This window comes from Lissotriton vulgaris, chromosome 2_1 (assembly GCF_964263255.1).
Source record: "Lissotriton vulgaris chromosome 2_1, aLisVul1.2, whole genome shotgun sequence".
Taxonomy (NCBI): domain Eukaryota; kingdom Metazoa; phylum Chordata; class Amphibia; order Caudata; family Salamandridae; genus Lissotriton; species Lissotriton vulgaris.
Window position 1 is genome coordinate 813,169,693 of NC_141687.1, and position 26,603 is coordinate 813,196,295.

Genomic DNA, 26,603 nt, shown 5'->3' on the forward strand with positions numbered 1-26,603 from the left:
ACAGATGCAAGGGGGAGAGTTTATGAAAAGTAGCCATCCTAGGGGTGTGTTTAGTCAGCTTTTACCTCCCTGCTGGAAGATCAGCCATTATGAATTTGGAGGATTTGGTGCATTCTGGGACAAAATAATGCCACACTCTACAGGATGTGGTCATATTCTTGGAGAGTTGCCCTGGTCCCATTGGTCAGCAGTGACCTCCTGCTTGACCCAGAAAATAGAAAATTTGGAATAAGTATTGGAGATGGGCAGAGTCTCTCAGATCTGCTGCTTGATACTTAGGAGGCAAGACGTTGCTATCCTGAGAAGTTGGGGTGCAAAATTCTAAGACCTGTCCTCTGAAGACTGCACCAGCTGAAACGACAGCCCTGTGGATTACCTCGCTGCAAAAGAACTAAAGAGTGGACTCCCTGCAAGATACAGGTTAACATAGAGCTCGCCTGGACCATCACCACCAAGGATCCTCAACCCGGAGAACACCAGTGGATTTGTAAGGGTTTTGTCCAAGTGGATTGTGGGAACTGAAGTCCTCAACTTTCAAGGACCATCTTGGAGCTTTCAGACTCTTGGAGTGAGTTTGAGACACGTTGGGACCCCTTGAGTAACTTCAGGAAAAAGTTCAAGAAGTTTGGAAAACTTTGGAGCAACTTTGAAAAAAAGCTCCATAGAGGGACTGACTTAACCTGGTCAGCCAAGCTGCCTTCCATCAACCGCAAGCCGGCCAAGCCATCCAGGTTAGTCCAGCTAAAAGCTCCGTAGATCCCACTTCCAGAGTTTGACCAGGAGCAGAAGAAATCCAAGGCCGGAAAACCCTCACCGAATCCGGCTTGTTGAAGAGCATTGAGGGACCCAGCGAGAAAAAGCTCTGTAAAAGTTTCTAAGTCAGAATGAAGAAAAGGTGACCGGGAGCAACCACGAAAACCAAGCCGTCTGCCTTCAACCGCGTGTTGGCCTGGGTCCTGGGCTTGCCCCACTGAAACGCTCCGGAGGTCGGTCTTCCATAAGTTTGACATGGAGCTCATGGCAAGGCAATCCGGCGAACCCTCACTGAATCCGGACTGGCTGAGAGCTTCGAGGGACCCCGGGAAGAAAAGCTCCAGAAAAGTTTCTAAGTCCGAAGGTAAAACCTGTGACCGGGACCTACTGCTAGTGGTATCCGCTCAGGGGTTCATCGCGGTCGGCCGGAAACTTTGACTTTGAGCTTGTCTATCGCGACCAGATATTTCAATAAGGTGCTATATATTTCTAAGTGCTATATAATTCTAAATCTTTGAAAATTCATATCTCTGGTTCCTTACATTGGATTTTTGTTGTTTTTGTGTCATTTTAAAGATACAAATATTTCCTATTGTTATACATTGGTGTTGGATTTTTATTATGTGTTGTGTCTTAATTCTTTACTGAATCTGTGTTTTTAAATGCTTTACATACCTGTCTTTGAAGTTAAGCCTGCCTGCTGGCAGCCAAGCTACCAGGGGTTGAGCATAGGAATACTTGTCTAAGACCTGTGCTGAGTCCTATCATGTTTTAGTGGCCTTATTGCCAGTGGCAGACCTACATCTGCCCCTACCAATGATCCACTTTCCAACAAGTAAGGAAGAAGAAAAAGAGCAGGGGTGTCAGTATGCAACAAAAAACAAAAGTGGATAGAGGGTCTACAGGGGAACAAGAGTTTAAAGACCTATATACACCCTAACCCCTAATGAAACTAGCAGAAAACACAAAGGGGTGCAGTCGGACTGTAATGGCTAGAGAGTGTCTGTTTTCTAATAGATGAGTGTTTGTAAAGACTAATAAGGGTGACAAAAGAGAGAGGAAAAAGTTAAGACAAGAAAACCCATCAGCCCACCCATTGGCGGAACATCATCATCTGGGATTTTTGAATACAAACTGGTATCCACTAGGTGCCTCACCATGGAGTGTTGTGAGGGAACTCTAGTATTGGATCCACCAGTGATGGAAAGCCAGGCAGAAGTGTATCATGAGCTGTGGGTGATGATAAGTTGCAGTGCTCAAAGAAAGTGTGTGCTAATGAAGAGTGAGACTAAACAGTGTTGGCTTAAAATTGGCTAACATGGTGCCTAGTGACTAATTTTATTGAGGCGGTCGCCATGGTGCCAAGGTTAAAAGCAGAGTGTGGATGGTTCAGAACAAATATTACCATCCATTGATGGATCATTTGGTCACCTATTATTATAACACTACTGCAACTGTGAAAAATAGTGAAAATTACGTACCATGCAGACCTACCATTTGTGGATATACTTAGTCGTAGGACATGAAGTCATGGTTTGTGAAAAACTCCTCTCCTGAAACACAAGTAGTAAATACCAAATAATCCATCAATGGATGGTAATATTTGTTTAAACCAACACTGTTTAGTCTCACTCTTCAGGGTCTACAAGTGTTCTCGAATGGTCAGGTGGTTGTCCCTCTGAACCTTGTCAAGCACACAGAAGGTTGAAGATGGATTAAATCACTGTGTGTAAGAACTAGATGCTCAACTGGATGTAGTTTACACTAGACTCTGGAAGACAGGGAGCAGTAGGCGAGAACAAAAGAAGCATTTTCAACATCTTCGAAAAATGAAGAAGGGGCTAGGGGCCAGATGTAGGTGGCCATTTACCGGCCGGTAACGGACGATTTCGGCCGTTACCGACCGGTAAATGGGTTTTTGGGATGTAGGGGGCCGATTTTACCGATTCAGTAAATTTACTGAATCTGTAAATTTACCGAATCAGTATTTTTACCGATTTGGTAACTTCTAGATGTCGGTGGGACTCTTCTGAGTCCCAAAGGCCTTTCAGATTCGATATTTTACCACCCAATCCAATTGGGTGGTAAAATATCGAATCCAGGTGTGCATGCACATGTGTGCATGCACACCTATGCCATGTGACAGACAGACATGCCCTTAGGGCATGTCTGTGTACCACATGGCACCCATGCCTGTATTTGGGGTGCTAGAGGGTGTCAAAGTGACACCCCCTGCACCCTTGCTGGAATCGGTATTTACCGATTCTGTAAATACCGATTCGGTAATGCCCATTGATTCCTATGGGCTTCAATGCCCATAGGAATCAATCGGTATTTACAGAATCGGTAAATACCGAATCTTAACGATTCGGTATTTACCGATTCTGTAATACCTACATCCCCCCTCCTCTATTTTACCACTTCTTAAATACTGAATCGGTAAAATTCGGTATTTAAGAAGTGGTAAAATAAAATTACCTACATCTAGCCCTTAGTTATGTTTTTGAACTTTGAAGGACCGAGACAGGCACCATAGTCCCCCTAGAACTGCTAAGGGGTACTAAGGGGCTATTAGGGTAGAGTCCGCTAAATTAAAGAAACCAAAAGTGAACATTTCGCAGCGATCGCTGAATGTTGAAGAATTTGAAGACTGGTCCAAAATCAGGCCTCAAACAATTATACAATTTTACCAGACCTGCATTGCTTGGCCCATAAGCTGGTCTTAAATTGTGTGATCCGAGAAAAATATTTAATTTCACTGAATTGCCTTTTCTTCATTATTATATATGAGCACACCTTCAAATATGTAAGTTAAGTCAAGGGAGGCAAGATGGCCGCCAGTGGGTTGTAGAACACAGTCGCACTACTATCCCTCTCCCTCTTCTAACTTGATGGGGAAGGACTAATCCCCGATGCCTTGGTAATGGAATACATCGAAGAATCGGAGAATCCTAGTGCTTGGTATGCAGGCGATTCTGTGGCTGATAGACGTTCGGAGAATCGGGCTGCGAGGTGCGGCTAGTACAACTCAGAGGAGTCACGCCCGGACTGTGCTTAGAGCTGCAAGAGCTGCGAGAGAGCACTGGGAAGCGGCGTGGATTGGCTTCTGGAAAATGGCACAAAGGGGCAAAACGGAGAAAGAAAAGATGGTGCTGGCGGGAGTAGGCGCTCCTAAACCGCCAGGGACAGGCACAATACCGAAGGTTCCAGCATCGACGAAACGAGTAACTACTGGCCCCCCCAGAACACAACAGAAGAAAGCTGAGAAGGCGGGGGAAAAAAAGCTGGAGGATAAATCGGCACAGCTAAGCGAACCCCCGATCTCGGCTCAAGGATCAAACAAAGAGCATAACTCATTAACACGGAACAGTAAGACAGCAGTCATTAAAGACAATAAGGAATTAAATTACAGAAAACCCACCGTATCGGAAGCTTTTGGGCCAAAAACTGGAACACCCAGAGCAATAAGCATCTCTGTAAAACAACAAACAGCCGAAAACCAAGAAACAGACGCCGAGGTAGACGCAGATGCCGATAGAGACGCGAAGTCAGCTGGAGCCGTCCTCGAGGACGCAAGCGGTGTGGTTGCTGGGCAACCAGGAAGCTCTGCCGGTGCACGTTCGGCGAGAGTAACGGAGAGAGGAGAGACAGAGGACGCAAGCAGGAAGCAGATACAACCGGTGAGCGGGGGGACTATAGAATCTGTAAGCTACACTCTGGAGGGGGCAGCGGGGCATAACAATGACCCAATGATGAATTCACAACTCCAGGTCGAGGAGGAAATGGCGAAAGAACTGACTAAAGCGCAGGGTGCAAAATGGGGGAGTTTGGCGAGCCTAGACTCACAGAAAGATCGGGAAGGGGAGTTCTTTTCAGTAAATGAAGGCACAGACTCCTCCACGAGCGAGGAGGAAGGAGGAATAACTACAGATATCAGTACCGATACAGAAGGGAGCAGCGGGCCAGAGGGTAAAAATACACAGAAAAGGAGGAAACCGCAGTCAAGGAGAGGAGGTAGAGGAGAAGGCTCTTCTGTTAGCTTGAATAAAACAAATAAAAAACTTTTGTGGGACTATTCAGCAACATCCACTATATATCAGGAGGAGGATAGGAGAGGTTGTACATACAGGAGAGGCAAAAGATGGAAATCAGCAGAAGGTAACAATGGATGTGCTGTATAACACATTAAAAACAATGCAAGCTGAAGCCAGAGTAGAGAGTCGTAGGGCCAGGCATGACACTAAAAAATTACAAGCGGCAATAAGAAAAATGAATAAAAATATGAGGATGTGGAAGAGAGAGTCGTGCAGGTTGAAGAAAGGACGGGCAGACTGGAGGACGAGGTTTCAGACTGGCAAACATTTAAGATGGAACAGACGAAGATAACGGAGGACTTGAATTGGAAAATGGAGGATTTCGAAAATCGTCAGAGGCGTAATAATGTGAGACTTTTGGGACTAGAGGAAGGAGTCGAGGGCCAGGACCCAAGAGGCTTTGTTATTAAGCTTTTGAAAGATGCTTTCCCTGAGGCTCAATGGCAGTGGGAGATAGAGGTACAAAGAGCACACAGGTTCCCATTGATAAACAAAAAACGAAAGGACAGACAGGGTAATTTACCAAGAGCTATGCTGGTATTCTGCGGAAATTTCTTGGCCAGGCAGGAAATTATAGAAAAAGCTAGACCTGACTCGAAAAAAACAGCTCAGGGAGTAACTTTCTTTGCTCGACCAGACTTCTGCCATGTCACCGTGGAGAGGAGGTGGCGACTCAGGCAGTTAATCGCGCCCTTTCAGCGACAAGGGGCAGAGGCTTACTTAATGTACCCGGCAAAACTAAAAATTATCACAGGAGGTGTTACTAGGATGATGTTCTCAGAAATAAAAGCAGGAGAGTATTTGGCAGAGCTCACAGAGCTGAATAAAGAGAAAGGAAAGAACTAGGTAGGATGAAGAGAAAAAGATGCAGAAAAACATAGTTGTTATAGGAATAGGGGTTCAAGGCAAAGGAAAGAGAGAATGAGTATACGGGGGGAGAGGGAAGCGATTCTACAACACACAGCAGCCACATATAGTTCATGTATGACCTATTTTCCTATATCAGGGTGGGTGTAGGAAATTCGGGGTGTTGCTGGAAGGGATGGGGGGAAGGGGGGAATGATGATATACAGGAAAAAACAACAGCACAACTGAACAAAAGCACAAGAAGAAACAGAAAGGAAGGAGTTTTGACAATAGCATACAATAATGAGATCAGGTTACTTTGGTTGGGTATAAGAATAGGGAAGGACAGAAATTATAAATGGCATTACGGATTATTTCTCTAAATATATGTGGGCTGAATAATGGAGATAAAAGACAGAAAGTGGTGGCATTTTTAAGAATGTCTAAACTAGAAATAATGTGTCTGCAAGAGACACACATCCCTGGAAAAGAAACATTTTTGTTGGAACAGATGGGGTTTGAAGTACTTGTACATACAAATCAGGAAACTAGAACTAAAGGAGTTGCCATATTAGCTAAAAAAAGGGATAGTCCAACTTGAGAGAAAAAAAGCGGACCAGGATGGAAGATGGGCCATAGTAGAGATAGATACACTAGCTGGATGTTTTACAATTGTATCAGTATACGGTTCAAATGAAGATGAACCTGGAATTTATGAGTACTTAGATACAGAATTGGCATTGTGGCCGGGGCCGTTAATATGCTGCGGCGATTTTAACTTTAACGGTCTGTTTGTAGCTGGATTTTCGGAAAAAGAAGGGTATGTAGGTCGGAAGAGGAGAACGTATAAAGCTATACATAACATGGCGTCACATAATGCTCTGGTAGACGCCTGGGGGGAAAAAAATCCAATAGGGACAGGGAGTAAGTTTTTCTCTGCCCCACATAGAACGGTCTCTAGGCTAGATTATTTTCTTATTTCAAGAGCCATTTTGAGTAGGTCACAGATAGAAAGATGGCCAAGACTTGTGTCGGATCATAACCCATTGGTATTAAGCCTCCCGCTGATTAATGGGGGTACGGCAAGAGGTAGCACATGGACATTTGAGAGGAGTTTACTGAGAGACTCAGGGTATATTAGACAAATGCAAGAATGGATTCCTCAATTCTGGGAGACTAATTGGAATTCAGCACCTATCAATATGATTTGGGATGCATTCAAGGCCGGGGTGAGAGGGGAGACTTTAAGCTTTACAATAAGAAGGAGCAAGATGGAGAAAATAGAATGGATAATAGAATGAGGGACTTAGAGAGATTATAAGATAGACTAATTGAGGCCGTAGTTAAACAAGAAACAATAGAAGAGATATTATTGGATATTGAACTAAACAAAGCACAGGCAGGTGAACATCTGGCACAGAAAGCGGCGAGTAATTTTTTATCGAAAAAGGAAAAGTGCTATGAATTCAATGGAAGAGTAGGACACCTTCTAGCTATTCAGACACGTCAAAATATTGCAGCAGGAGAAATAAAGGAAATCAAAGATCACTCAGGAACTATAGTTAACACCCCAGAAGGAATACAGCAGGCTTTTAGGAGTTTTTATGAAAATCTTTATAGTCAGGAAACAAGCAAGAGGGATAAGGAGATTACTGACTATTTGGCAGATATACCACATGATGTATTAAGCATTGAGGAAAAACAGAATCTAGATCTTACTCTAAAGCTACAAGAAGTAACTGAGGCTGTGAAGCAACTACCAGCAGGGAAGGCTACAGGTCCCGACCAAATACCAGTAGAATTTTATAAAACATTTTGGGATGTACTGGGGGTAAATATGCTGGAAATTCTTAGACAGGCACAGACAGGTAGAGCAGTTCCACAATCGTGGGCAGAGGCAGATATAATAGTGATCTTAAAGAAAGACAAGTCGCCACTAGAGCCAGGGTCCTATAGACCAATCACACTGCTAAATGCAGATACAAAAATCTTTTCCAAAGCACTGGCACAAAGACTGAGTAAGGTGATTGAGGGGCTAGTTTGCACTATTCAGCATGACTTTATTCCTGGGAAAGGAACCACCCAGCACACCAGACAGATGATCACCATTCTGGACGCAGCCGGGGTTGCAGGAGATCCTGTCGCGGCTATATTTCTTGATGCCGAGAAGGCTTTCGACACGGTCTCCTGGGACTACCTGTGGAGGGTGATGGAGTGGTTTGGGATAGGTGAGAGATATACCAGGGCAATCCAGGCTCTCTATCAAGGCCCAACAGCAAGAATAAGAATTAACAGGAGTTACACAAAGGCAGATCAGATAAACCGAGGGACGAGGCAGGGTTGTCCAGCCTCACCATTATTGTTTGCTCTATATTTAGACTCATTCTTAAGAAAACTCATAAGCAACAATAATATCCAGCCAGTAAGGTTACACGAGTCTGAGCATAAGATATTGGCATATGCAGACGATGTGGCTATAATAACACCGAATCCAGGGAGAGCGATAGTGGAAGTTGAACAAGAGGCGATGAATTTTGGAGTAATAGCATATTACTCGATTAATAAAAGCAAGACTCAGATTGTGCAGAATAGTAATACGACATATCAGGATGTTAGAGTGGTGTCAGTAGCTACATATCTTGGTGTAAAAGTCACTGCTGACTTAGATAAACTCGTAGGGCTCAATATGGAACCACTTTTACTTAAGGTTAAAAGAAACACAGAAAGGATCCATAATTTGCACTTGACACTAATGGGTAGGATAAACGTCATCAAAATGATCACGTTTCCGAAATTTCTATATATTTTCAGAGCAATACCGTTATTTTTTGAGCAGATATGGTTTAGCAAAATAGAAAAAGTACTTAACAGACTGATATGGGCTCAAGGGAAGACTAGAAGGGCATATCGCTATATGACATTACCGAGGGAGAAGGGGGGTTGGGGGGCACCGGATTTTAGATTATATTACTGGGCAGCTGTCCTACAGTATTCACAGGGGCTCCTGGGAGGAGGAGTAGAACAACTTGGTGATGGCACAAATTGCATAAATGTCTACAGAGCATTGCTGGGGGGGGGGGGGGGGTAGAGAACGCTCTGCTAAACACGATTGACTATAATTATTTGAAACATACCAGGTTCAAGACTCTGAGAGCAGTTTATAACGTTTGGAAGGCGATCGCTAAAAAGCTTGGTATAGGGAGATACAATTTCTATACTCATTTGTATACAAATCAATCACTCCCAGGCGAAATATTCCGAGATGAAATCATGAAGGACTGGGACAACAAGGGGATTAGAAGGATAGGGGACCTATTGGACACAGAGGGAGGTGTAATATTATTTCAGGAACTACAAAAGGAATATGGGTTATTGAACAACAGTTTTTTTAAGTATCTCCAGATAAGAAGCTTTCTCATGAAAAAAAGAGGTGGATCGATAGGATTTAATCAATGCAGAATAATGGACCATCTTGGTATACAGAATTATTGCACAATCCGACAGCTATACGCAGAAATTTACTTGTTAAATAATGATGATAGAGAAAAATATGCTGAGAAGTGGGTGGAGAAGGTGGGATCTACCATAGAGGATTTACAGATATCGATAGACTTAGGACGAACAGTGCTATGCTCTGCGACACTACAATCACAACACTACAAAACATTGTACTCCCTCTACCATACTCCGGCAAGAATCGCACAGTGGGGGGGAGTCAATGGGATTACATGCCCACAATGCGATGCAAGGGAAGCAGACATTGTTCATATGTTTGCGCAATGCCCACAACTACACACGCTAAAAGGAGCTATTGAGGGTTTTTTGGAAAACCCATTGGGAATCAAGATTAAATTAACAAATGATCTAATGATCCTAGGTGTTTCTGCAGGAACACCGGACCTCTGCACAGAATTTTTGTTTATGGTAACAGCGGTATACCCGATTGGAATTGCAAGGGCCTGGCTTGATAGGATGCCCCCAACATTCCAAAGCTGGATTGCTAGGCTATTATCTACATATAATTTGGAGAAAGCCATATATGAAAGGAAGGGTAGAAGAGCGAGAGTACTAGGGGGAAGAATTTGGCAACCAATAGATCAATGGAAAAATAGATTAAGAGCAGAGAGGCTGGGAGATAACATATAGGTGGTGAAAAAAGTTTGACAGGTAAAACTGATATGTTCACTATCAAAATGTATGTTTATGATGTAAATTAGCTTGTTTGTTTGTATGCCATTATTTTTATATTTACTGTGCTCTTTCTTTCTTTTTCTTTTGTTTTTCTTTGGAAATAAAAAAAAAAAAGCAAAAAAAATCAAATATGTAAGTTAAGCATGTCTACTGTGCAAAACCTCGTGTTTGATTCAGTAGGCTAAACTATTGCCAAATGTATAATAAGAGTCTAGCCCACATATAGGGTACACATGACCCCTGACTTGCCTCTTAGTTCACTAACAGCATTGTCATCAGGACAGGCGCAGGAAAGTTTCTAACCCCATGTTTAAAAACTCTCACTTTTAATAAACATATTTCAAAAGCAATATATGGTAGTGCACGGTCATTTACAAACAGCACATTTGCCATTAAAATGACCACATACTTTCCCACTGACATGCAGTTTTAATGATAAAACTATATAGCGTACAAATGATAATGTGTTGAAATCAAGGTTCCACAAATATTTATCATAAACACATTGAGTTTTGATTTTCTTTGATTTGTTATAAAAAAAACTGACATCCCACAGCCTTTCATGTGACCCTCAATCTACCCCAGCACAATGTCCCGACAGTTCGCACTTCAAAATCCTCTATTTTTGTAGTCTCAAAAAGAAAAGTAAACACCAATCTCCAGGATAAACACGCAGTAGTTTGTAAGAAGACATAAGCTGGCATTTGACCTCTGTCTTTGAATACACAGCAAATATGACAAGATAAAAGCAATATTTAAAAGCATCCTCATTGCTCATTCACTTTCTGAAGGAGCGTAACACCAGTCCTTTGCCAGCTGGAATTCTCTCACCAGCACGGGATAGTAGAGACTAAATATAGCATTCCCTGATCAAATCTGACTCATTGTAGCGAAGTGGGCATGTAGATCTTTTGAAGCCTGATGATGCAAGCAAGAGAAAGTGGGAGAAATCTACATGCCTAGATCTTTTAACCTCTAGGAGGAACAAGGAAAGTAGATCATTCTGGCACATCCTTAACATGGTACTCGACCAGTAGTCGGGAATGAGACGTTTTATACACAGCCTCTGAGTACGGCATAAGCACTTTATAGATCTTTACACTTTATGTGAAGGTCATGGGTGTAGTTCCCCAATTAAATTCTTGGTAGCTGAAACATTAAAAGCTGTTGAGACTTTAAAAAGTGGTAAAGCACTAGGACTGGATCAGATACCTAGGGATTTATTTCGCCCAGAACCTGTTGTATGGGGGCACATATTTTGAATTACTATCAAATGCGGTTATAGTGTGTACCACTATATAGACATCTTGAAAAGAGACAGAAATCATTCTAATATATAAAAAGTAGAAACGAATAATTATTGGAAATTGTAGGCCAATCAAGCTGATCGATAACCCCCAGAAGATCTTTGATAAACAAACACTGACCAAGATGCAGAATTGGATTCAAGAATCATGCATCATCTCATTTACGGGCAAGATTTAGAGAGCAAATAAGTTCTATAGATCATGTTTTTCATTTTGTTTTACTGTATAGAAGTCTATCTATTTGAACCACGAACACCTGTTTGTAGTAGTGTTCTGGGACACAAAGGCATCCTTCAACCTGGTCCGTCGAGTTAACCTGTGAAGGGTGCTGAGGTATTTAAATAGGCTAGCCAATCTATTTGAGGTAATAATCAGGCTACATACTGATAACTACGCCCAAGTAAGATGGGGCAAGGAAAGAGAGCTGACTGACCCGATAAAGATCCAGAGAGGGGTCGGTCAGGGGTGTGTGCTTGTCATAACTTTATTCACCCTGTATATAAATGTAGTGATTGATTCTCTTTATATATGTAATAATGATTCCCCAAAGTTAGCTGACTAAAATATTCCAGCACTCTTGTTTGCAGATGATACTCTGTTAATCTCTAAAGCTCCAGTGGGCTTGCAAACCTTGCTTGATAGATTTGCTAATTCCTGCAAACAATATTTTAGATTTATTTTTATTATTTGGAGTTTTATATAGCGTGAGCATGACCTGTTAGGGTATCAGCGCGCTGTACATACAACAGGTAAGTTATGCATACAAGGGAGAAATGCAAAAGGAATAAGCAGTCATCAAAACATATACAATATAACACTCAATCAGTGTAATTAAGCACCGGATGTGCCCCAGAAAGTAGAAAAACTCACAGGCTTCAGGTCTAGTCTTATTAGAATTTATTTAGCAGATGCATTTTTACTTCTTTTTTAAAGGAGATGAATTAGAAATGAATCCCAGTAAAACAAAATTATGGCATTTAGTCTTCATAGGTGTTTTTCGGGTAAAATGAAATGGGAGACATTTTGCTGGAAAGAATGCGTGATTTTGATTACATGGGGGGTCAGGTTGGCTAAACTACTATCATGAGCCACTCAGTTTACAAAGAGGTAAACGACCCTCCAACACAAAGCTTTTGCAATACTGAAATCGCAGAAACCGTCATATTACTGATTGGTATCTCCAGTTGTAGAAATCTACAGAGCAAAAGGGCTAGGCACTGCATTGTATGACTCTGAACTGTGGTGCAATTACAATTTAACCAACCCTGTAAAAGCAGAGACCAAATAATAAGATCATTACTTAGTATGCCCCCTACTGCTCCTATGACTCCCCTCTACCTGAAATTAGGTTTGAAAAATATATTGCATGTTGCAAATGTACGGACAATTTTATACTGATCAAGACTCTGGTTGATTAGCCTTTTAGGCCCTTATAGGGAATTGTTCATGGAACTGAAAGAATTGGATTGAGGGTTCAACTTATCATGGTTTGTTTATGTAAAATATATTACATTTACAAGAAGTTTGGGAAACACCTGCAAGCCATTACAAAAGTATCAGTGCCATTGTTAAAATCAAGATATTGGTTGTTGGTATTCGAAAGGTGGACCAAGAGTAAAAAAATAGTACTCTGGTGGAAGGCAATGTGGAATTGCGATTTGGATTTTTAAAGCAGAAAATACTGATGTGATAGTTTTTTGTCTTTCTAGATTTTTATATTAAGGATGGCGATTAAGACATAAATGAAGTGGTCAATTTTAAGCTTATTTCTGTCTGCACACATTGTGTTTTAATGATTCATTAAATGGAACCTATTTTGTTGTATTTATGTATGTATATTTTTTTAATGTTGTAATGATCTGTGCTTTTGAGCTTATATGTTTTATGAGAGATTTTCTTGAAAAAAGAACGAAATACATTTAAAAAAATTAAAGACTCAAAATAATAAAAACGACTTGAAATTATCACAAGTAATAATGAAGGACACAACATTATTACCACAACAATATTAACTTTAATATAGGTCCCATTTCAAAAGTCAATGTTATTCATACAACCCTTTTTGAATTAAAAAAAAATATATATTTGCATTTAGCCATTTTTTTTTTATATTGGCGAGTGCTCGCCCTGTAGCTTCCCCAACAAAGTTTTACAAAGACATTGACAAAAAAATGCCATTGACAAAACCAAACAGCTGGCAGCTAGTGCCAAATCTATTGGCTTTTTTTAGTGCTTCTTCTGAAATGGTTTAGTAATTTTATTGTGTTGTGCTCTTAACTTAAATGTTATTTGGTACTGCTTGAACCTATCAGGCATTGTGATAAATGAAGATTAGAGGTAATTTCTTGGGGCCTGATTAGGAGTTTGGCATTGCGGGACTGCCACGCCACTGCCCCGCACCAACAAACCTGTTTGCACACTGCCTGCCAGATTCCAACTTTTTTGTCACTGGTGGGCCGTTCTTTGGTGGTGCCTATGAAATAGGACCACAATGGGAACATCAAAGGCAGTACCTGCAGGCACTGGAGTGCATGTACACAGGGGGGCCACCGCATTACCCTTAGGACCCACTTTATTTCCTCTCCACCACAGTGTTCATGGAGTTGGAACCGCCATGAAAATTGTGGTGGAGAGGAAACTTGTAATATGCTTGGCGGTACCACATATTGCGACCTCAAGACCACTGCACCACCGCTAGGGATCTCTGATCCCTGGGAGTGTGGTGGTGCAATGGCTGTCCGACTGTTCTAGTTGAAATAGGGCGGTCGTACTGCTGCCACCATCACACCACAGTGAGTCTAGCAGCCTGTGGACCACCAGACTCATAATTAGGCCCTTGGTGGTATACCTTTGTGTAAAATTGATGAACGTATCTTGAGAGATAAGCAAATCCAATAGTCGTAGGTATTCTTAAGTAGGTTTATTAGTTATAAATTAGGTAGTAAGGAAGGCCCCACCGGGAGCAGCATCCGGCTGCTCAGCCCCACTCACTCAAACTGACCACACATTCAAACCATGGATACACGAACATTCTAATTACATCACACACACAGGCTAAGCAGCAGGGAAGGAGAAGACCAGAATATAACACGTTGCCCCTCGCACTCCCCCCAATACACTCTAACAGTTTAGAACTCGTGTTGGAAATAAGGAATGTCCAACTTTTTTAGGGCAACCATGCCTGGGACGGGAAATATTTTTGCCAGCTATACGGCTCTGATGTGGTTTTTGTTCTAACACAAAAATGTAAAACCTATATTAAAGATTTAGTTAAAAAACATAGAAGCATTTAAAGTTTAGAAGGTTCATAAATAATAACTAAATTGCTGATATTTCTGGCTGTGGCGTTCATGCAGCAACTTGAAAGCATTTCTAATGCAATGCCGTTATCCCAGGGCACTTACCATACAGGGTCAGACTGGCCTATATGGCAATCTGCCAGTGCCAGAAGGACTGGTCTGGCAGGTCAGTGTGTGGGCTTGTTTTCTGGTTGTTTGTGAGTCCGTTTTCTGGTCATTGGCTATAACCAGGATCAGCCACGGCCGGTAATAGGTGTAACTGCAGGGCGGTGACGTAGGGAGGGGGAGGGGCAGGGTGGGGGGTTGTAATGTATGAATTACGGACTATAACAGGTAAGTAAACTTATAAATAAATAAAACAAATTTTGTTGTGTGCACTGCATCACCAAATGCGATGCAGTGCACACAACGAAATTCGTTTTATTTATTTATGTTTATTTACCTGTTATAGTCCGTAATTCATACATTGCAACCTCCCACCCTGCCCCTCCCCCTCGCTACGTCACAGCCCTGCAGTTACACCCACTACCGGCCGTGCCTGACCAGGATTGGACTATCCTTTAGGGTAAAGAGGCAGTGCTCGGTATGCTGGTCTGACAGATCAGTGTGTGAGCCTTTTTTTTTTAGCAGTTTGTGTGCCTGTTTTATAGTAAGGTTTTTGCTGTTTATTTCACTGATATTACCACAAACATTGCCTGCAACAAAGAGAAATGCATGCAGCCTTCCATACCTGGCAAAATACTCATACAGCGTGTCTATCGTTACAAGTTCAAAATTGACCTGATTTCCAAATGTAGGCCTCTTTTTAGCTATCTGTTTCGTTAATGGGGCCACGTTTATTTTGGTACCAGGGCCTATTTTTTTGTCCCAGTCCAACCCCGCCCAAATGCAAGTAGTCTGCCAAACCTTACATAGCACCTATAAAGCCCTTTATAAATTAAAACTGCCCCGATTTTCAGATTGAGGGCCACTTTTTAGCTACGTGGTTCGCTAATGAGGCCACTTATATTTTGGTTCCCTGGCCCATTTTCTGCCCCAGTCCGATCCTGGCCACAGGCCATCCTTTGAATGTCTGAACGAGTTTTGATTCACGCTGGCGCCACCTCATTGAACAGTGCTAAAATCGAAGGTGGAAAAGTACTCCAAAAAGAGGAAAACACTTAAAAGATCCGACAGAGGGTCAAAAGGGCTGGATGTGGTTAAAGAAAATTACATCGTCATGATCACAAAGTTATTAAAAACAGTCAGCAGCTGCAAATGAATCGAAAAAAAGTCCGAGCATATTTGGTATAATATTTTTGCACGACCTGTAAATATCATTTGACAGTAAAAGCGCGTTCTTCTTTGTCCTCTAATGACTAATACCTCTGTTCCTTTTACAGCGTTTTTTCGTTCTGGATAATGGGATCTTGAAGTACTCAAAGTCTCCAATAGATGTAAGTACACCGTGAACATGAACAATGTTCGTCAGAAAAGCGAACAAACCTGGGCTGCATGACTCACGCGCGTGGCCGCACGCGCCCCACCTCAGCAGCAGCGGCGGCTCTCCAGGCTGCTCGTCCCACACAGCTCGCGTGGGCATCCAGAAGCGCCCCCCGCCTTCAGAGGGAATTACTGGCACACCGTGATTGATGGGCTAATATGTTTGTGAATTGGAAGAGGCCGTGGCCAGATTTACAGTGAAGAGTAACTTGTTTACAGTCTTAGAATGCTAAAGTCAGTGGGATTGCAAGTATGTTGTCCATTTCCCTTGTGGTGTGCTTTATCATACATGTATGTAATAATTAATATCAGTAAATATATTTCATGTATGATTTTTAATATGTTACGTCCACCACAACAGATACTACGAATGGCAATTACCTCCTCGTCTGTCTTCTTCTTCCCAGTGCGTATCCAATGAGATCCCGTGCTCGATGACAGATTTTTCTACCCTAGTAGAATGCTCACCTTAAAAGAAAAGTATAATTTATTGAAAGTTTGGTGAGAACAACAAGGACCCCCTGAATGACCGATTATAACAATTCCTAGGTCAGGGACATAACAACATATATAGTGGCGGTGCGTCCATTGGGGGCGTTGGGGCGTTGCCCCACTAGCCATGGACGCACCTGCCAACAAGACATGGCATGCTTAATTTATTTTAAAAAACGTCAGAACGGTACGGCCGGGATTATAATTGCAGCGCGCTATCGTCCCCGGCCGGGAGAAGCCCGACAGAATCTGGCAGCGCATAAGGCAGTGGGCCGTGCGGGGGCGGTGCAAGCAGAATAGCGTTGGCCAGTAACTGCGCGCGGCGCGGGCCTGTCAAAATATTGAGGACTCGTGGGTTTCACATGCGCAGTGTGTACTACAGTAACTGTACACCTGCGCATGGGAAATCCAGGAGGCCTCGATATTTTGACTGGCCTGCGCATGCGTACTGTGGTCCGTCCACCCCCCCCCCACCCTTAGCACTAAGAAACTAGACAGGCATGCAGTCCCGGCCCCGGTCTCATTAGGGGCAAATAGCAGTCTGCTCGTAAGCCAATCCTGGCGCAGTGGCGCTGTTAACGCTGCGCCAGGATTGGCTGCTACAGCAGCAGGATGGTGCCACGCGTGGGTGTTGGCTGCTCTGCTGTGGCCCGCACTGCTTGGCCAATCACCTGTGCAGCTGGATTCAGTCTTATTCCTGCTTCCCACGCTGCAGTTATGCAGGACGCCATTTCTGCACCAGTCAGACTCGTGGTTTTATGAGAAGCTGCGTGTGAAGATTGAAGGACTAGTCACCAACTTGAAGGCTTGAAGCTTTTCCCCATTTCCGACGATGCCCCGCAATCTCACAACGAGCAGAAATGTAAAAAAAAAACCCACATAGCAGCCCGCCTCCGTGGGGAAACAAGTAAGCAAAGCAACTCGCTCAGGCCTGGTCTGTTAGAAGTTTTTGCATAAGTTCTGTTTACTGTTGCTTCAACTCTACTGAGGCACTTTAAATTTAATGACACCTGTTCTGTTTTCCATGGCGCAGCAGAGCAATTGATATATTTATTCTTTATGTGCAGGCTTTTGCATTTCGCTTCCGTTTCTGGTCTATGTCATTGGAAATGCTTATAAATTAAATGAGCTGGTGCGGGCAAAATCGGAAACGCGTCTCCTTTTATCACTGGGGAAATCGATTTTTTTTAAATCAAAGCACAGAGTTCTCCCCTCTTTCCCTGTTGACAAAACACACTGCTTTGGCGCGCATATGAAACAGGAGGATCGGATGGTGTCTGAACCCTTCAGTGCATCTCCCATACTCCTAGTTTTCCTCACAGCCGCTCATGAAGATGGAGATAGATTAAGATTTAAAAAATGAGAATCGAGAGAACATATTTCTCCTTTTGGCTTGTACTGACTTGGGAGCAAATTCAGACCGCGGGAGAAAGATGAATGAAAGCCATGTTTGGCTTTCGAAATTCAAGCGTCTCCCACCTGGATCCGGTCTGTAGCTGCGTTGTATGCAACCCACAACCCTGCTCTGCTCTCACCCTGAGAGCATCATGTTTCTCTTGTAGCCGTTAGTGATCTTCTTTATAAAAGCTCTTTTCTTATTTGCAGAATTGCAGGTTTAAATTGTAGCGCAAACTTGACCAGAACGTATTGGAGTACTTTACCAGTTACATTACACAAGAACGCATTTGTGTTTTTTAGGCACGAGGAGATTGTGATCTTCCCAGAATTAATCCTATGATGCTGTTGAACTGATGCTGAGACTTACACCTCGTTTTCTAGTTTTCACAGCTGCAACTCTCTCTATTATCTCATATTTGCCCTGCTCTCATCGGTCTGAGCTATACCCTTCTGGAGGAAGGTGAGGGGTCAGAGGCCTGGACAATACGCTTTCCCACGGTTAACTTCGGAGCAGGATTTCCCACTTATATCCTTCCCTAGTTTAGTTTTTATACATCGGCCTAAACTTTCACAAGCAAAACTGTCTAAAACCATGTGGAAGTCAGCTGAAATTTTTTTAACACATCTTGGCAATGCAGACTGGCATATGTGCATGGTACTGAGAAGACGCCTTCAGTTTGGGCCTGCCCTTGAGGTAAGGGTGCTTACGTTTTAAAAAGTCTATGGTAGCTGCCCCAGCTCTGCGGTGCAAAAAACAAGCAAGGAAAATAGACCCCCATCATCTGTCTTCTTAGTTCAAAAACACCTTTGGGGTGGAGAAGGCCCTTGTGCCACAGTATCTGCTGCACTAATGCTATTTATGTTGCTGCAACCACGTGGAGTATTCGCAATTCCAATTTCACAATTGCTTTTTTTGACCTTCTTGCTTATGTCAAGTTTGTTTGAAAATGCACCAATTGCCCACTCTTTGTTCATACTTTTCTCGGGGGAGACTCTGTGGAACACCTTTTGGGCAGTTGGCCTCACTCGCTACTCTCACTCACATGGGACACTCAACCCAAACTTTTACGCCCCACCACTTTCAAATGTCACCAGCCGCCACTGTAACAACATAGGTAATTTACTATTTGCTTGTCAAATCTAATAATAGAGAGGAGAAGAAAAAACTAATGACATATAAAAAATCAGCTTTTTATTAATTCAGTTAAAAGGTCATACATAATAACACATTCTTTAAAAAGATGTATAACTCAGTGGCAATGAGCCAATACACCAAAAATTAACAAAAGATATCATGAATTTATACAAACAATATTTTCTTAAAAAGAAAAGGACTTTTTTTCAATAAAAAACAACACAGTGGCAAAATAGTATTATCTGAAAGTGCCTGAAAATGACTCTAGACCCCGTCCAACGGAATTCAAAAAGTAATTCAAAACTCCTTCCTGTTCTTTCTTCTCTTGTGTCGGACAGATTTGCTGCCTACCCGGCAAGTGACTTTTCTAAGAAAACCTTTTATTAATAATTATGCTCTAGCGGTCTCATTTTCTCAAGTTATAGCATTTTCGCTCGGGCAACCATGCTATAGGCGGTACTAATACGACTACCAGTGCATTGCAAGAGGACCAGAACCTCATTTAGCGGTCCTGGGTCCTGCTAACATGGCATAAATCCTACTATTTGAGCCCGCTGACCCTCGCTAAGTGGAGGTAAAATTGCTGAAAGAGTTAGTCTGCAACTCACGTTTATTCATTCGGAGTCCTCTACAACTGGCTGCTTCACAAGGAACCTGCAAAGAGGACTCTGCTTCCGTTTCGACAAGGAGTCAGTATCCTGCTATACAATAGAGCCTAAAACGACAGCGCCAACTGCAACCACGCTGAAACCTCTGAGGAGTTTTCTGCTCACCAGGAGGAGAGAAATAGTGATTCAAGTCCTGTAGAACACTCTCTCTATATCCCCATTTTAACAGACAATCAATAAGGCAGCTGCTGCAGCAATGCAGACAAGAGAGGCTGTTCCTCTCTGAGCTTCATAGGCATGTCCCTGGCAAACAGCGGGATGTCAGAGGACGCTATAATTCAAGAAACTGATTTGGACGAAGTTTTAGCTCATAAAAGATTTGATTTGTCGTTTCCAGAGGCCGTTCCTGAGGATATGGAAGAGGGTTTCTTACAACAAAATTGTTTCCAGAGAGTAGAAGGAGGTGAGAAAGTCAAGCGTTCCACAGTTCTTTTCAAAAAGATATCCTTTACAAGGCTTCAGTGAGGATTTTCCCCTGTAGTCAAAGTGAATTCTTTGATCACTGACGTGTCTTGAGAGGGCTCTGTAATATTGGACGAAGGTCCACCTTCAGATTTGGCCAATAAGAGGGTGGAGTTGGCAGTAAAAATGTCTTGCGCTGTTTTAAACTTTTATGTTTGTTCCAACATCTACCCCCTTAAGTTGTGCATTTACTGCTAAGAGATTTTCAGCCTTTTCTCTGATTAGCAGGTCCAGGATTGTTTATCCTTTCTATTATGCAGCAGCTGATAAGGTTCTTCCTAGATAAAGCCTTTGACCCGTTGTGCGCACCACCATCAGTTTCTGAGGTAGTTTCCTGTAGATATTTGTAGATCTGTTCCTGGGGGCATACACTTCACAAAAATCCCAACCAATGTGTCTTCCTTTCCAAGGCTCAAAATGTTTTGATCTACAATTGGAAGAGACTGTTGAGAGATCAGCAGAGGATCGATAACAAATTACCCTTTGTAGCCACTTCTTCTGGCTAGGCTTTGGTTCTAAAAGAGTTTTGGGTTGTTCCACAACTGCCGTAACTCAGGAATAGCCCTTTAGATGGAGGGGTCGATTCCAGGGTCCTTGTTGGAAAAAAGGCATGGCTCCAATCTGTCAAAATCCTGATTATCTGTCTTTGGAGTGGTCAGAAGAAGGTCTGGTGGGCGGCCGGCTATATAAAGTTTTTTCAGCCTGAGAGAAGACAGTGGCAGATGTATGAGCTCTTTAAGTTGTTTGTCAAGGTTGTAAGATTAAATTCTCAGAGGGTCTTCCTGATGTATTTCCTTGTTGCCCTCTCCATCAGAAAGGGCTATTGCAGGGAGTGAAAGATCAACTGACAAAGGAACTTTCGTACCAAAGCCAAATTCAGAAATTGGAATGGGTTGTTATTCTATGCCACTTCCAACCAATTTTAAATCTGAAGGATGTCAATCTGTTCAACCTGCATCTCACTTTATTTATTTATTTATTTTTAAAAATATATTTTTATAACATTTTTGCGCGTACACACAGCACCACACAGAAGAACTCAAAATGACAGAAAAAGAACAATAATCATATTACGTTAAGCACCAATAGCTTACAATAAACAAAGAAAAGCAGCAACACCCCTGGTTCCCAAAAAGGTAAACATCCTTAAAAAGACCACAATACAAAAACCCAAACCATACAGTATAGAAGAAGAAATTCAACTTTCAACTTACAAACATACCCTCCTTCCAACACTGAATTGGCTCCCAAATTTTTCTCCCTAGCCCCCTTGCCCTTCTACCCTTTCTAGCATAAATGCCTTTTTCTAGGTTATAAACTGCCAGGAGATTGGCCAGCCACTGCTGCATCGCCGGAGGGGATTTGTCCAACCAAGCCCTGGCAATCACCAGTCTGTAGACAGCCATTGCCACAAACAAAAATTCCCCAGAAAGCCCTCCATGCCTTTGAGAAGAGTATGGAGTTGAGGGCAGGTAGCGAATATATGTATACTATCTGCCTCTAAGACATTACATTGAGGGCAAGTGATCCCGGAGGTCCCGCCCCACTGTGCATTTTCCTGCCTGAGTAAAAAAAAAGTTTTTTTATAGTGCTGGGATTGTAGAGAGGCGGAGCTGAGAACTGAGTGCCCTAGCTCTAGAGAATCATGAAAATAGCTTACATCGATTTCCAGTTTTGTGGCCCATTTGGCTGCATGCTTTTCCAGGTCGTCTGGTTTAGTTACTGCCAGGGCAGCACAAAAGCTGCGAATAGAGCACTTCCCCCCCCCCCCCTCCTTCTATAGCTTCCAAGATGTTGTTTTTGGCAAATCCTGCAGCCCCACCTTTCTTGTTGCTTAAAAAACTCAGAACCTGAAGATATTAAAAAAAACTCCTCCTGCTTATATGGAATTTCGCCTCTAACGTGGAAAATTGCTGCATCCCCCCATCCGGGCCCAACAGATCCCCTATCTTGACAATCCCCTAAGTTGCCCAATCTGCCATGGTTGAATCAGCAAACATCGATGGAGGTAGGGTACGATTTTTGTACAGCCGGGTATATCTGTTAAACCTCCCCAGCCCAAATTTCTTTAAGAAAGCAGACCAGATGTTGTGGGCGGCCATGACAGTCTTAAACTTCGTCCGTTTAAAGTAGGAGGAGTCGGTTCAACTAAGGAATGCGTTCTCTGTGCTTAAGCCAAGAATGGTTGCATAGACCTTAGTAGATGATGCTGTAATTTTAGGGTCTAACCCCCCTCCTCCAATCAATCCTTGCATAAACTGCAGAGCAGAAGCCCAGTAATAAAATCTGAAGTCAGGGACCCCCACCCTCCCCTTGCCCTGGGTAGTGTCATAAACTTATATGCCCTTCTAGTTTTCCCATGTGCCCAAATAAATTTGTTCAAAAGTGCCTCTAACTTATTAAACCAGTGAGCCTCGAATAGCTGGGGGATTGCCCTAAAAAATATAGAAACTTGGGGAGTATTAACATTTTAATTACATTTGTGCGTCCTACCAGGGAAAGCTGGAGGTTGTTCATCCTCACAAGGCCTAGGCTTACTTTAGACATTAGCGAAGTCATATTTCGCTCTACTACCGTGCCTAGATCTGCCGCAATCTCCACGCCCAGATAAACTGCTGCGGTGACCACCCGTGGATCATTACAGATGACGTGGGAATTCTTCACTATTTGTGTTTTATTATTGTTGAGCCTATATCCCGAGATCCCGCCAAATCTATGTGCCTCCAGCTCTACTTCACCTATTGCCAGTGAAGGGTTGGGAGTAATTATAGCCACGTCGTCCGCATATGCTAAAACTTTAAGCTGCAAACCATTTGTACTAAGGGCAGGAATTTTGGGGTTGCCAATCAATTTGCGCAAGAAAGGATCCATATACAACGCAAAGAAGAGGGGAGATGAGGGGCACCCTTGCCTCGTTCCTCTTCTTATTTGCACCAAAGAGGTAAACCCCCTATTAATCCTGATCCTAGCGGTTGAGCCGCTTGAATATATCCATCCCGAAGACCGAACCACCTCATTACCTCCCAGAGATAATCCCAGGAGACCCTATTGAACGCCTTCTCCGCATCGAGAAATAAGGCTGCAATGGGGTCTCCTGGGATCTCGGTGGCATCAAACAAGGTAATGACCTGCCTAATATGCTCGGTGGCCCCCTTTCCCGGAATAAATCCATGCTGCACCGGGCTGACCATGTTCTCAATTACTTTAGCTAATCTTTTCGCTAGAATTTTGCGGAAGAGTTTGGCGTCTGAGTTCATTAGCGTAATAGGTCTATAGGACCCAGGAGCTGTGAGGGCTTACCTTTCTTAAGTATCACTATTACTTCTGCTCCTCCCCAAGAATCTGGAATTGAGAGCCCTTTGTTGAGCTTGAATAACTGTGTCAAGTAGATCCACTACAAGAACGTCCTGAAATACTTTATAAAACTCGAGCGGGATCTGATCTGGTGCTGCCGCTTTTGCTAAAGGGAGATCTGCTAAAGCTAAGGACAGTTCTTCAAGAGTAATTTGGGATTCTAATCTTTCTTTCTCCTCCTCAGGTAGTTCTGCTGCTACAAAATGTTTTAAATACTCCTCAGTGTCTTTACTCCTGCCTCCCCCTTCTGTATCATACAATTCCGAGTAAAACTCCCTAAAAACCTCCCGGACGCCTCCAGGATCAAAAATCAAGCCCCCTTGTTTATCCATAATGCTCTTAATGTCACCTGCCGCTGCTTTCTGCCTTGTTCGTATCGCCAGGATGTGCCCAACCCTCTCACTCAGCTCAAAGGCTTGCTCCTTCTTTGCCAAGTAATTGGCAGCAGTCTTGCTGGCTATACCCTCTATTGCTTCCGCCTTTAATACCATAATTTCCAGCAGCTGCTGTTCCAAGGGCCTGCCCAGTTAGATTAACAGGCTCAATTCTTCCTCCGCCTCTGTTAAAGTTCTAACTAATTCCTCCACTCTTGTCTTCTCTTCTTTCTGCTTATGCAGCGAATAACTAAGTGTCTCTCCTCGGATTCCTGCTTTGAACACATCCCAGGCATTACCCGAGGATGTGCTCCCCCTATTAATAATCAAGAACTCCCTAATCCAGTTGCTCATATACCTACTGTAGCCATTGTCCTTGAGAAGGGCCCTCTCAAATGTCCAACAGTATGGTTTAGCGGCTGCCCCCGCTAAATTAATTGATCAAATTAAAGGGTTATGGTCCGAGATTATACGGGGAAGTTTCTTAATTTTTGATCTGGAGAGTAGAGAGTTAGGTATCGAAAAATAATCTAACCTTACCATGATTCTGTGTGGGGCTGAAAAATATGTAGTGCCATCCAGCTGCGGATAAAGGTTGGCCCAGAGGTCTATCAGTGCGTTATGCTGTGCCATATCTACTAAGGCTCGATGTGTTCTCTTCTTCCGCCCTATATACCCCTGCCTATTTTGAATCTCCAACCCAGAGGGACTATAAATGTTGAAATCCCCACAGCATATAATTGGCTCGGGCCATCTCGCCAATTCTGTATCCAAAAATTCAAATATATCCTGATCATCCCCTGTAGAGCCGTAGATTGAGACCAAAGTAAACTTTTCCCCCTTAAATGCTAATTCAACTATAGCCCACCTCCCCCATTGATCCTCGGCCTTCCTATACACTGTGCATTCCCTTCCTCTCCCCAATATGGCTACTCCTCGTGTTTTAGACCCTTGTTTTGTATGGGCTAATACGGAGAACCCTATGCTGCTCGTGCAGATACCCCTTCCCTCCCTCAATATGTGTTTCTTGCAAACATACCAGATCAGGTTTCATTGTTTTCAGCAATGCCGATACCCGCAGCCTTTTCTGTATATCGTTCAGCCCACAAATATTGTCTGAAACAATTCGACAATACATTAGAATACGTCAAAAGGTTGTTCTAACTTTCTAACCGACTTTACAAAGTGAAAGGTGCTTTGTTGCCGATATGTGTGTGCTGTGCGTGCCCCATTTCTCCTTCTTCTCCAACCCCCCTCCCCGGAACCCATCCTCCCTTACCCTCCCCCCCTACAGGCAAATAGGTCACCCATGACCTATGTGTTGATGCTTGGAGTGCAGCTGTCGCCTCCCCCTCCCTCCCATCCGTGCTAGTTACCAAAAATAGAAAGAAATTTTGCGACCCTTATGGCCTTACTGAGCTTCACCTTTCCCTATACCCCAGAACTTCCACCATGTACTCCTTAGTCTTAATCTCAGAAAAAAACATTTTCACCTGTCCCTTAGTAATTACTTTCAGCTTTGCTGGGTACAGTAAGTAAGCCTCTAATCCCAGAGCCTGTAGGGGAGCAATGAGCTGCCTAAGTCTCCACCTTCGCTCAACAGTGACGTGGCAGAAATCGGGCCTGGCAAAGAAAGTGACATTATTAAATGAGCGCTTAGACTCTGGCTTTGCTTTTTCCAAGATTAGCTGTCTGAGCAAAAAGTTACCCACAAAAATAAGTATCGCTCTGGTTCTACCCTCTTGGGCCCCTGCCTGCCCTCTTTTGATTGTAAATGAGAATCGGTGCGCCCTCTGGACCTCTATCTCCCACTGCCATGAAGATAACTCCGGGAAGGCCCCCTTTAATAGGTTTACAACAAAAAGTCCTGCGTCGTCCCCTTCCAGGCCCTCTGTCACCCCCAACAGTCTGATGTTATTGCGACGCTGCCGATTTTCATAGTCCTCCATCTTCCATTGTATATCCTCAGCTACTTTATGCTGCTCTTGTTTAAAAGTCTTGAGACTATTAAGGTCATCCTCCAGTTTCCCTGTCCTCTCCTCCACTTGGGTAACCCTCTCTGCGACCTCCTCATAAAGTTTGTTCATTTTTCTTAAGGTGTTCTGTATTTTCCTTGATTCTTGCCGTGCTCTCCGACTCTCAACCCTAGCCTCACTTTGCATAGTTTTTAGAGTGCTAAATATTAAGTCCATTGAGACTGGTTGGGGTGTCAGATGGGGAGAGGCCTGGCCCCCGGAAAGGAGAGTGGCGCCATCCTGCTCCAAATAAGTTTGTGAGGTGGCTGAATAATCCCAATCTAATTTTTTCGTGGGATCCACGGGGCTGTCTGCTGGGGTGGGTTTCCTCCTGGACAAGCATTTCTTTTTTTGCGTGCTCTTATGGACCGGGGAGCTACTTCCTGTGTCCGTTTATTTGCCTGAGCTTTCCTCCTCCGTGTCCAGAGATTGACAGTCCTCATTGACCGAAAAAAACGGTCAGGAGAAGTAGCGCCACTGCCAACCCCAATCTCACTAAGGATGCCATGGCCCGCTCTTGGCTGTGCAGCTATCGAATCAGACCAATCTGCCATACTCGGGCGATTCCCCCAATCAGCCAGTGCATCAGCTCCATTTTGTTCCCCCTCGGCCCCCTCAGGTCCTGCAGCTTCTTCTACTAAGACTCTGCCTGGGCCTTCACCAAGTACATCCCCACCGCTCGGGTCATGGAGCCTTCTGCTGCTTGCTTTACTACTCACATCACCCCCGATGT

General features: G+C 43.3%; 1 protein-coding gene across 1 annotated transcript in view; it reads left to right on the top strand.

Annotated features, from left to right (window-relative positions):
• Positions 1 to 26,603, top strand: part of OSBPL6 (oxysterol binding protein like 6) — a 699,671-nt gene that overhangs the window by 225,985 nt on the left and 447,083 nt on the right. The window contains exon 4 of the mRNA XM_086956201.1: positions 15,873 to 15,926. Within this exon, the coding sequence (XP_086812327.1) occupies positions 15,873 to 15,926 (54 nt within the window). The remainder of the gene's footprint in view (positions 1 to 15,872; positions 15,927 to 26,603) is intronic.